Source organism: Echinococcus granulosus (assembly GCF_000524195.1).
Source record: "Echinococcus granulosus chromosome Unknown EG_S00003, whole genome shotgun sequence".
NCBI classification, from domain to species: domain Eukaryota; kingdom Metazoa; phylum Platyhelminthes; class Cestoda; order Cyclophyllidea; family Taeniidae; genus Echinococcus; species Echinococcus granulosus.
In genome coordinates this window covers 327,833-339,524 of record NW_020170383.1, presented here as the reverse complement: position 1 = coordinate 339,524, position 11,692 = coordinate 327,833, and the positions used below count along the sequence as shown (strand labels likewise).

Below are 11,692 nucleotides of genomic sequence, written 5' to 3'. Positions count from 1 at the left end.
GATACAATTACAATGGAAATTGGCGTCACGACCCACAGGTAGTTTCGCCAACCCGCTAAACTCAAGAACATTTATTGGGAGTTTGTGCCATAGAAATAACGGGGGACTGGGGGTAGGGGGACAGTATTACAAGGCATTGTGGGACAGTAGTACAATAGAGCATATATAATTTTATTGTAAAGGCATATAGTGACGTAATAGAGCCGCAAAAAATAATTTGCTGCAGTTGCAAAACTGAAACTTAGTTATCACTTGTTGACGTCCGGTTGATAACTTTAGTGTCCTCTAATTGAGCCACGCCTGAATCTACCTCGCTAAGGGAGGATAAGGAATTGATACTGCTCAGCAGTTCTTGTGAGACGCCTTCGTTACACTGGGTGGTTTCTTCGAGAACCTTTACCGTGCGACCCGATTCTCCTTCATCATCCAAATCGACCTCATCCAAGGTTGTATCCTCCTGTGGATCTGCAGAGTCGGGAATGCTGCGAGCTGTTTCGCGCCAGCAAGACCAGCGACCACTTAATGGTTGACTGCCGACCTGACTCTCACCATCATCACTGACGACGCTCGCCTCCAACTGAAGAGATGTTGATGGCTCCGAGGGCGCCTCCACTGCCACTGGCACTGATTCTGTAGCCGTTCTGAGCATTTTTGGAGGGGAACAAAACGTCATGTGCTTGCGGGGAATAGAAGGTTCAGAACGTTTGGTTGATGAAGAAGCTAGGTTCTTTAATGGGGGAGGGGAAGGGACATACAAGCAAGGCTGAGAATCGTCTAATGAAGGAAGATTTCTCAAGTCAGACGCCTTCACTTTTTCACCGTCAGACATATTGACTATCGTGGTGAGCGACTGGGCTACGACCTTGGTTGATTCATCACCTGCAGTTACCAACATCTCACACACTGTTTTAAGTTTCGCCTATGTAAAAAATGAGTAGTGGAATGTAAGCTATAAGGTTCTAATGTCAGCATAGGAACTACACATATAGACCAGACTACCGAAAAGCGTGATAACTTCAAATGCATAAATATACTTTAATTTGCATCAACGCCTGCAAAACAACACTTTTGTATAATGAAGACAACATTCCCATTATCTAGCACTTTCAGGAAGGGGTCTGTTTCGTGAGTCATCAGGAATCAGCAGTTTCTAGCATTAAAATTAACTCGATGATCATAAACTAACCTGATTTCACTCATGCTCATGAATGTACCATTTCACTATTACGCTTAAAGGTTAGATAAAATACATTCACTCAATGAAATAAAGAACCAGAACTGGAAATGCGATAAGCGGGTATTGCACTCCTCACTAGTACTTTGCATGTGGGAAACTAATTCCACTTAGAGTATGTCAACACCTATTTTGCATACTGCTTCCACAAAAGACACCGATAATTCGCGACAGGGGTCTACTACAGGACCCACTGATCGCACACATTTAACAGGTCGTAAAAAAGGTAAAATGAAAAATCGGAAGAGGTGCCTTCTCAACACCCATCACTGTGCGCCTTCTCGCGGTTCTTTTCTGTCTTCCACGAAAAGTGGGATTTGAGGCGTTCGCCGGAGTCCCTGTCGTCAAAACAGCAGTGTTTGTAGCGGAGATAGTAGACTCATTAGACAATTTTGAAACTGTCGGAGCAGGGACAAGCGAAGTGCGAGATCGCGTGGGTTGCGTATGCCGGCGTCCACCGTTTCGCGTCGAAGCAGAGGGTATCGGAGATGCATCACCTACCAAAGCAGCGGCGCGTTGTCGTGTCATAGGTCCGACGGGGCTTACACCGTTTTGGCTTCTTCCACCTCTCGGGCCAGAGGAGGGTCGACAAAGAGCAGGCATGAGAGAATGCCGACTGGGTATAAAGGGGCGAGCCATCGCGTTTTTACTGGCTATTCGCAGACTGCTTCGACTCTGAGCAGAATGTGTTATAACAGCAGCTGTAACAGAGCTTGATGAGCTTTGCGTCTCTGCAGAGGTTGAAGTTCGAAAGTCCGCTAATGCCGTATTTGAACCGATTGTAAAGAATGGCAGTTTCAGTGCTCCACAGGCTGTAATCCTCTTATTTGAATTGAATGTCAGCAGCTTCTGTGAGGTAAAATCAGACCAAGCGATAGAAGAGCCATTCACATTAAATGGAGGTAGTACTTGAGTACAATTGTTTACCTCAATTAGCTCAAGGGCAGCAGAGTCATTCGTTTTAACCTTGGACCGCAAAATACTATGCTCGCCTACTTTCTTGAAATTAATCCACTTTAAAAATGAATTTTTAGGCCACTCAGATTCTGGAGGAAATCCCAAAGTACTGAAGACCAATTATACCGATGAATCTGTCGCCTTACTTGAAAATTTTTTGCAGAACCACGGTATCCGTTTTTCCACTGAATATGGGCGCCAAATTGAATAGTTCGACAATTATACAACCGGCAGCCCAAACGTCACAAGGTGAAAGGTATTCCGAAAGAAGAAGGATCTCAGGCGATCGATACCACAGAGTCACGACAACAGGTGTCAAAGGTGATTCCCATCCAAGCACTCGGGACAAGCCAAAGTCCGTAATTTTCAAATGCTTCCCATCCTTATCAATAAGGATATTAGCTGGCTTTATATCTCGGTGGATTATTCGATGTGAGTGCAAGAAGTCAATACCCTTAAGTAATTGAGCAGACATTTCCTTAAAAAAGGTTTTTAAAAAAACACAGTAATTACTCTAATGGTGGTGATCGGAAGACCTGTCTCTTGTGGGACGTTAGAGAGGAACTGAGCCAGATCAAAATCGATGAACTCGAAAACGATGTACACGGACAAATCAGGTCCACTCCGGCGTAACGATATGTCCAACATCCTAAATCGAGATGACTAAAAAAACCAAACTCACTGTACAAGATAAGGCGATTTGGCTGCTTGCACCTTTTTAAGGACAGCCAATTCTCGGAGTGTGCTTAGAGGTATGCCTTGGTCGTCTGCGGGAATTAATATTTCCTTGAGAGCTACAACCTGACCATCAGGTGAAGTCCCCTTGAACACACGACCATATGCTCCAGCACCCAAGAGGTCAGACGGTTGGTACTTATCGTCAGATGGAATCCTTCCATAGGCTGTTTGATTCAATGGTAGTAAAGGCCTTAAGCTAGCCATATCAAATTCTAGAGAACTTGATGGTCAAAAAAGGGAAAAAAATATTAAGATTAATGAAAAGTGCAACACTGACACAAAAGACATAGCTATTTAAAATACGTCATTTGACGGTTAAGAACAAAGTAATACCAAATATCTCCAGGATTGAAACAAGTTCGTTATCAAAACGCACACATCTCAGTAAATCCTAACATTAACACACAAGTAAGTCCCGAGGGATTAACCTTAAGAAGTAGTAGAGAAAACAATGCCAAAGATGGAACATTGGGCAAGAATTACTAGTAAAGCAATTGTGAATTCCCAAAAGTAGATATTCTCGGCTGAAAAACCACATTATTTACAAAATACGAAAAACAGAGACCTAACAGCGGCCCGCAATCTATGTCTCGAATATACTGAAATATTATACAAAATCTACGGTCGTTTGAAGTCAGGCATAAACAGGGAAAAGAGAAGCTATCTTGGCATGGAATCCTAGTTCCCAACTAATACATGAAATTAGTCGAATGCCAAGAATCTTATACTCAAAATGAACCAAACGCAATGACAGCTATGCTAAAGTTAGGCAGGGGGAACCATCGATAAATGATGCTGCGATAAACGACACCGATAAACGCGCTCACGATGGACAGACAGCAGTAAGATTTTGAGTAGTCATTTTCTAAATTAGGTAATTAAAAGAAAACGTTTGTTATAAGAATGTCTTTAATAGAAAAGTTGCCTTTGAATTTGCGTTAATTTATTGCGGGCATGCAGTTGCGTTTAGATCGCTCAACTTGTACCATGTCCCTTAACCACACAATACTTGACAGTTTTTATTAGCTTCCATCGATCGTAAAAAGTTAGGTTAAGCTTGTAAAATCTAGAAATGACCCTTGCTTAGCACATAATTTTTCTAGTGTTTTGCTTATGACTTTTTTATCAGTTTGTTGCATGTAAAGGCAAGGTACACTTTAATCTTTTGTTGAGCACTTGTCTGCTACGATTTAATCGGCCTTTTTATTTAATTTTATTTTGTGTTTGAGTTTGTTTATTGTATCGTGGGTTGTTCATCATGCCTATGGTGGGTGGGTGTTTGGCCTTGCGGTCTGATGCTGTTTTGTTTTCACTCTGTTTGTTGGTTAGAATTTTACCGACTAATATCAATCACCTGTAATTATGTTCCCCTGCTGAATTTGCTTTATTGTCTGTGCTCTTATTCTTAGCTGCAAATATATGCCTTCCAGCAGAAACTACTTAACCATTAAGGTCCTTTGATTATCTTTCGCGGTTTGCCCTCAAGCTCTGCAATAATGGGATTTATGTTGTTTTTAGTGGACATGGGAAGCTGTCTCTCCTGTCTCCGCGGTGGCCGAAAGCTGGGTCATCTAACGCATCCACTGAATGCCGAGGAGGCGTTATCTGAAGCACCTGTTAGTTTTCCTTCTTATTCAAAGTCTCACCCTCTCGCTCCTCCAGAGCACACTTCCTTTTCCTCATTATACTTTACCTTGGATGATTGTTCGATGAAATATGTGTCTTGTGCCCAGCCGTCACATACTATCCCCATCTCAACAAATCATCACCCCAGGGATCGGGATTGCATTATCGGTCAAGTGAAAGAAATTCAGCATATTTCTGAACGAGAGCCAGAAAGTACGGAAGCTGTTAGGGTTTGTTTTTATTATTTTGGTGCTTTTTATCCGTTGGAAGGCTGTACTTACCCTTTTTTATGTATTCGTATTTCGGGCAGTCACGACATAGTGCCGCACATCAGCAGCTTAGTTTAGGTTATGCCTCGGTGATTGAGCTAGTCTTGATGTCTTTCGTTAAACTTTAGATGAAGATTCGGACCCCTCAATAAATGTAAGAAGGGAAATTATTTTCATCAAGGGGAAAAATCGTGAGTTATCTGGATTTGGCTTAGTCTACTCGTACTTAGTGTTAGTTTTAACTAATTCGGTTGTTTCCCGAAGTACTTCACCTTTATCCAGTCTGCTGTTTTTCTGTAGGTCGACAGTCTTGGTACCTTGAAGTAAGTAAACAAGCCGATAATTAAATTGTTAATACGCTGCCCTTTTAATTTTAGACTATTCTTCCATGGCTTTTTAAAAATGCTTCGAGGCAGTAACTTTTGCATAAGGCACATTCCTGCATAGATATCTTCTAGTCGCCTTACGTTCTAGTGGTTGCCCTGAGCTTGGTCTTCCAGTGATTTTTTACCGTCCGTATTAGCGACTTCAAATCTCACTACTTCGTGATTTGATTTCAAAATATATGTGTCGAATGGCTAAGGTTAATAGTTATTCCCAAGCACCATCCGGTGATACACTGATTCTCGTTGAAATATATTTGCCAATTTAATACTAAGTAAATCCTCAATGACCTCCTACCACCAGCTTTTAAAGAGAATGAAGCGTTTAGAAAGTCGGAGACCGAATACAACAACGGAGATGTACTTGGACTGCTCTACGGTATCCAAACCGGACTCTCGTGCGACCATTAGAGCCGTCGCGATTGCCATCTGTCTACTAATTCGTTCTGGCAGCACCACGGGTGTGGCCAAAGCGGATCTTGATATTTTCGATGAGACTCTTCATCCTATGAAGGTAGGCCATTCCCTCTTCCCGCTCTGTTGGCTAAACTATGTCGGATTGTCCCGGAGGGGTCAAGGTTCAAGTTTTTCGCCGAGGACTTCATTCGGTCCTTAACGGGTGATACCTAATCACCTTCAGCTTCATTTTTGGGCATTCAAAGTCTTTTCCTACAGAATGCAGATATTTACAACGGAGGGACACGGTGTAGTTTATAATCAGGTTCCTACTTTCTATGGGCACATCAGTAATGCATACGCTGTAACAGCAGCTGTTTCTTACTATAAACTAACGATCAATTGTTTTTGTTAATCCACACTAGGGGAAGCTCATAATGTGCTTTCAGGTATGTGGTATCCATTTCGCCCTCCTTTAGTTCCGATCAGCGTCTCTGTTTCCATCATCGGTAGTGGTTATCGACTTTATGTCCTAGGGGGTCTAGAATTCATCTGTAGCCTATGCCCATGCATTCATTTTCCGAAATATGTTTGCGTACTCGAAGTAGTTCATTGGCGTTCATTTCTTTATGAATGCAAGGTGGCATGACTTTTGGTTGTGTTGCCTTACCTTATTTCTTACGTATTCTCACAGTCGCTCAGGCTTTTTACGGCTTATTGGATTGCGGTCTTGGTTCTGTCAAGTTATGATGATGCCTGTCGGATTGATGGACACTCCTTGTACCGTCCTTGTACAAGTGGTGGCTTTGGCCCGAGCGAGATTGGTTCACAGCTCAGGTTCTGCACGGGCTACTCCCGAACGAAAGAGAGATGGTTTCAGTAAACTGCTTTCGGTTGCTTGATGGTTATTACTCCTGTGAGATTTCTCACATCCGAGGACTATTTGTAGATTTTTCGTTGTGTATATGTGTGAAAGAGATGGGGACTCATTTAATCCCTCTTCTCTCACTATTTTATTTCTTCTCTCCACTTTCGCTAATATTTCATAAAAGGCTCCTATTTGGTGATTTTAGTGAAAGCAACGAAGCTTTTGCTAACCCTCGTGAAGTAGTGATTGAGTGCATCATTGAACATAGGACACATTCTGTGTTATGATTAACTCTGGTACATCCTTGGCTTGATATTTTTGCATATGCAAATTATTCCTTCCTGGTCCATTCATATTAAGATGGTAAGCGTAAGTACATCAGGGCTTTTAAATTGTCTACGAGCATCTAGTGAAATCGACTGTCCATGCCCCAGTTGATCGTGCTTGCTATTCTCTCATGAAATATTGTTTGTGCGACTTTACTTTTAGGATGCAATCTGTTTTTCATTCTGGTCTGAAATTCAAACTATATGCTGAACGGATAGAAGAAAGTTGCAATCAATTTGTCTCTTTGAGATGACATCGAATTCCTTTTTCCCCCGCTAAAATATATCTCATGCATAAACTAATACCTTTTTTTCTCCACTCCCCTTCCCTCTTTCCTTCTCTTTCAACTTAGATTGAACAATCGCCTGACGAGGATCCTAATCGTCCTCCCAGCCTCAAGACTGTCCATCGGTTCATCAGAAAGATCTTCCAAAATGCTCAGTTGTCTCCCGAGTGCGCCATTGTTACTATGGTAAGTGTCTTTTATTTAGCAATCAGCCACTTTATTTGTATTCACTAATATTTTGAAATTTTTTCCAACGAAATGTTCGCGAACCCGTTTATATCCTTTTCGTCCGTCTAGTGGTTTTGAAAGTTTAATTCTTTTCAGTTCCTGATCCACCATTCGCCAAATTGCGTCTGGTTTTAATGAATGTGATTTGATATACGGATTGAATGGACTGGGTAAAAAATCCTACTATCATTTTATTTTTATGGACAAAAAGAATTCCTACTAAGTACTTACTGAATTCTTGATCATTGGAAGCAAAACCTTACTCAATTGTAATGACGAAATGGAGGATCTACGTTTTAGCAACGTAGAGTTCTATCCCTTAGGTCTTGTCGAACAGGTGCTCATCGTTAACTCAAGGAATCTTATCACAGGTGCTGTCACTAATTTGATGCGTGCATTTACGTCTTCCGTGTTTCATATGTCTTTCAACCGCCAAATATGGGAGAAAGAAGCATAACTAGTTTTGTCCATGGTGTTGTCATTTTTGATCCTTCACCTACCTAGTAAGTTATATTAAATCAATTTCTGTGACTATAGGCAAAGTGAAAGGTTTTTCTTGGAAAGAGGCTGGTTACCTTTAGAAACTTTTCATTTCTCATTGAAATTTATGCTGGATTTATTGTGCATCTCATTGGGAATTTCAGGATTCACAACTCTAATTTTCTGTTCATTTTTGGGTAATTAACATACAAAATAAAAATTTGATTTTTTATCGCTTTGGATTGGATCGCCTTTGATTGTGGTCTATTTTTGCCTCCAATCATGCTTTCTGTTGAGGTTTTATTGTCTGTCACCGATCTGGTAGATCAGAATACCTTGTGATTGAGGCAGAGGCATACCTAGTCTGGCACCTTGTTAGAATTTTATGTACTACCTTTTCGTCTGATGACGACGGTTGTTAAGGTAAGCCCGGTGGAGCTTCAAGTGGAGCGCGCAACAAAACGCGCCGCCTCCTTTGCCTTTTGCTTCGCTTCGGGTGACTAATCAGCGTGAAGGCTTTAGCCCGAAATATGCACACAATCTTGACTGTGAGTGCTACATCACCAAAACGTGTTGGCACAAAGTCTCCTGATTAAGCGGTTCCGTTCTCTCACTCACCTGAGACTGCTTATCATTGGCGTCACCCCTGTAGCCTTGTATGCTTTTGCAAGATTGCCATATTTTTTTGCAAATTCTAATTTGAACTAACTATTCGTATTGCGATCAATGCGAAGGATGTGAAGTCCAAACTCCTGGTTTTAGTAGTCTAAGTGTCATCATCCAACATTTGATATGACTGCTCTCCGTTCTGCGCTGTCGGGCATTCTTGAACTGCCCAAATTTCTTGTTGTGTGAGACTGAAAATCTATCGGATTTCGCAACCTTTAGGAAATCAAAGTAAAATTCACTGGAACATTTGCCTAATCACCTTCCATCCGTATTTCTGTAACCTAAATTCTAGCCTTATCTTGAAAAAAACGCTGAACGGGATCTTGAAAATTGTTACAGCGTCACCATCAAAATTGAGTGTAGTGAGGGTGGGACTTTTAATGGGCTCTATTTTTAGCAATTTAGATGCATCAGTCGGGTGTAAATGCATTAGCTAGTTCCACAGGGGTATGTATATTAGTTTTGCGGATCAAATGCCCTTTCACAGTGTTAGTTACAGTGACCACGCCTTCTAGTCGGCATAGCTCCTATCTGTTACAACTGGCGGTATATGGTCTTGGTATTTTCTGTGCACACCATCAACTCGCAATGCAAAAAAATTGGACACTTATTTGTAGCGAATACTAAATGCTGATTGGTTTGCTTCCTTCTGTGTAGAGGGCAGATATGTGTACAGGCAGACCTCGTTCTTCACTCCTCCAGTGCCGCAAGTGAGCCGTCGAAATGTATCGAGTTGCGTTAGTCGTTTGCATCACCACACTCCTTTTCCCCACTTCACATCTAAACACACACATCTGTGCTTTCAGACCCTCTCTCTATTCGATTTACAAAGGAAATTCCTCCTCGAGAGGACCAGTTTTTCCTTGATATCTTATTCGATATGAAATGTTTGTATTTTGTTGACCGGTTTATTAATGTTTGCAATCTAAGCTCGTCTTTTGAGGTCGGCAATTTCGTTACTAGGTTACTTTGATGTTTTCAGCCAGATTATTTGATTTGACCTTATACTTGTAGTCCATCCACCCCTTATGTTTGTGTGTGTGTGTGGGATAATTGTGGTGTGTCTATTTAAAAGATGCTGAGACCGCTCTGTTGCAATAGTTTTGGTTCATTTCTACGGCAATCGAATAATATGGTGTACCTTGGGGAAGCTTTGCAAACACAGCAGACAAAGCATAGTTCCATTTATTTGTACTGCAGTACGTTGCACTATTAAAAATTGCATTGCTTTTTGCGTAGGTTTATCTGGAGAGACTACTCCATGGTGGTCCTCTATACCTAGGCGTGGCAAACTGGAAGCGTATCCTCCTGTGTGCCATTCTCCTCGCCAGCAAAGTGTGGGATGACCAGGCTGTGTGGAATGTCGACTACTGCCAAATCCTCGATGAACTCAAAGTGGACGATGTGTGAGTTGTTTCGCCTTCGTACAGGTCATTGGGTGAATATCGCTGTCACAATCTAAGTTGACTCCCCTACATCGCTGGTTTGTATGCTAACTGCTTTAATGCTGGTGTATCTTGTATCCATAATTGCAAATTAATGAGGCGTATGCTTCACTCTCAGATATCGCTGCTCTTGCACCCAATTGCCATTAGCCCTTTTCTCTTTGGTTTTATTGGTACTGTACTGCGTTTTAGGAATGAATTGGAGCGGCAGTTCCTTGAGATAATCCAGTTCAATATAAACATCCCCAGTTCAGTGTACACCAAGTACTACTTCGATATTAGGGATCTCACAGTCTCCACCCACGAATTTACCCGTCTCTCTGTCGAGACAGCCAGGGATCTCGAGGTGAGCCTATACCTTGGGTTTCCATCACTTGTTTCCGCCTTATCTGCGTTTTGTGGTTTGGACAGTAGAACATTCAATACCTTTTATTGTTAGGAAATTCACAGAAAGCAGCCACAATCACATTTTACTCGAAAATTTGGGAAATGTTGTTTTCAAAACATCATTTGGCCACACAATCGCATTTTATTTTTAAAAATTTTCGATGAAATCGCATTGTTGGGGGTGATATTCATGCTCCTGCTAAAGGACCAACTGAAATTTAGAAAATAATGAAAAAGATATTACTAGCGAAGGTTTGTATTTGAATCTTTCTCTTGTTCGTGCGACAAATGCTCACAAGGTTTCGAGAAGAGCAATTTAGTTTCATACACACAGCGATAAGATCCCCTTGGCTCTGAAAACCAGTAAGCTGCTTAATGACGTAAGGAGTCTTCACTAGTTGGAAATACTCAGGCTTTGGTGACACTGTTAATTGTTTTATGGGTGCACTTCGGAGTGGGCCAGTTGAGATTGCGCTCTTGAAAGCTGTTTGCTTTTAGATTTTATTTTGGACCAAATTCTCGGTGTGCATTTTCGACCTTTCAATATCGTGGTGTAGCCCAGATAGGTGCATATTAAACGAAACCGTTGTATTGGCACCTTTTTAGGCCTGTTCTCAGAGCATTTTGAACTTTAACCTTGGTCTGGACACCACTGATCGATACAGGCTGCGCCGTGCGACCTCGCTGGACGCCTATGATGTGCAGCGGCGCTCGCGTCCCCTCGTTTTGCCCTGATGCCACTCCCTCCTTCTCCCTCGCAGTTCATCGAATTGAGGACTGCTACCCTCCGCTGTCCACCCACTCATGCACCACTTGCAACCCCTCCGTACCGCGACTGCCACCTGGTGCCCAGACGATGAAGTCTTTCATGTACTTAGTCTACTCTCCTATCGAGCTTGTGATCACTTCTTTTCTTACACAGCATTGCTTTTATTCACCTTTCGGTGCTTTATTATTATCAGTGTACCTGAAAATTGAATGCAAATCCAGCTGTTGAAATAAAGGTTCTCTGCTTTGTGAATGTTTGGACGGTGCACAATCAAGACGGGCGTCTTGGTGCGAAATTCTTATTTTGCGTCGGTGAGTCACGTGGCTTAGTCAGTGGCTGAAAGAAGCAATGGCAACTTCGGATGGGTTGACATGTGGGCGATCGCCAGCGGAGGCTTACACTTGCCCTAATTTCTCCGCTCTCCAAGAGATAACCAAGGTTGCTGGGTTTCTGTCTCCCCGAAACTGACTCATTGATACTAGAGTGCCTATTCAATATGGTTGCACACAAACTGGAAAAAAAGAGCTAGGCCCTTAAACCTCTGATGCAAATAAGCAACAAAGTTACACGAGGATAACTTTCGTTAGGGGGGAAGGTAAAGTGATGGTAGCATGTCGACCGCGTTAGCTA

General features: G+C 42.1%; 2 protein-coding genes across 2 annotated transcripts; one reads left to right on the top strand and one right to left on the bottom strand. All coding sequences in view use genetic code 11, as the record gives it.

Moving 5' to 3' along the window:
• Positions 1-241: 241 nt before the first annotated feature.
• EGR_00718 (Cell division protein kinase) lies at positions 242-3,791 on the bottom strand (the record flags this gene model as incomplete). The annotated part of the gene is made up of 8 exons (XM_024489967.1): positions 242-641; positions 756-919; positions 1,505-2,083; positions 2,162-2,300; positions 2,338-2,669; positions 2,705-2,840; positions 2,874-3,149; positions 3,757-3,791. The coding sequence occupies 8 exons, from the start codon at positions 3,789-3,791 to the stop codon at positions 242-244; spliced, it is 2,061 nt and encodes a 686-aa protein (XP_024355370.1).
• A 396-nt stretch (positions 3,792-4,187) lies between these two features.
• Positions 4,188-11,028, top strand: EGR_00717 (Cyclin-Y-like protein; the record flags this gene model as incomplete). Its single annotated transcript, XM_024489966.1, has 9 exons — positions 4,188-4,200; positions 4,448-4,768; positions 4,953-5,015; positions 5,125-5,147; positions 5,512-5,721; positions 7,151-7,270; positions 9,701-9,867; positions 10,099-10,252; positions 10,900-11,028. 9 exons carry the CDS (start codon positions 4,188-4,190, stop codon positions 11,026-11,028), a joined length of 1,200 nt encoding a protein of 399 aa, XP_024355369.1.
• Positions 11,029-11,692: the final 664 nt, after the last annotated feature.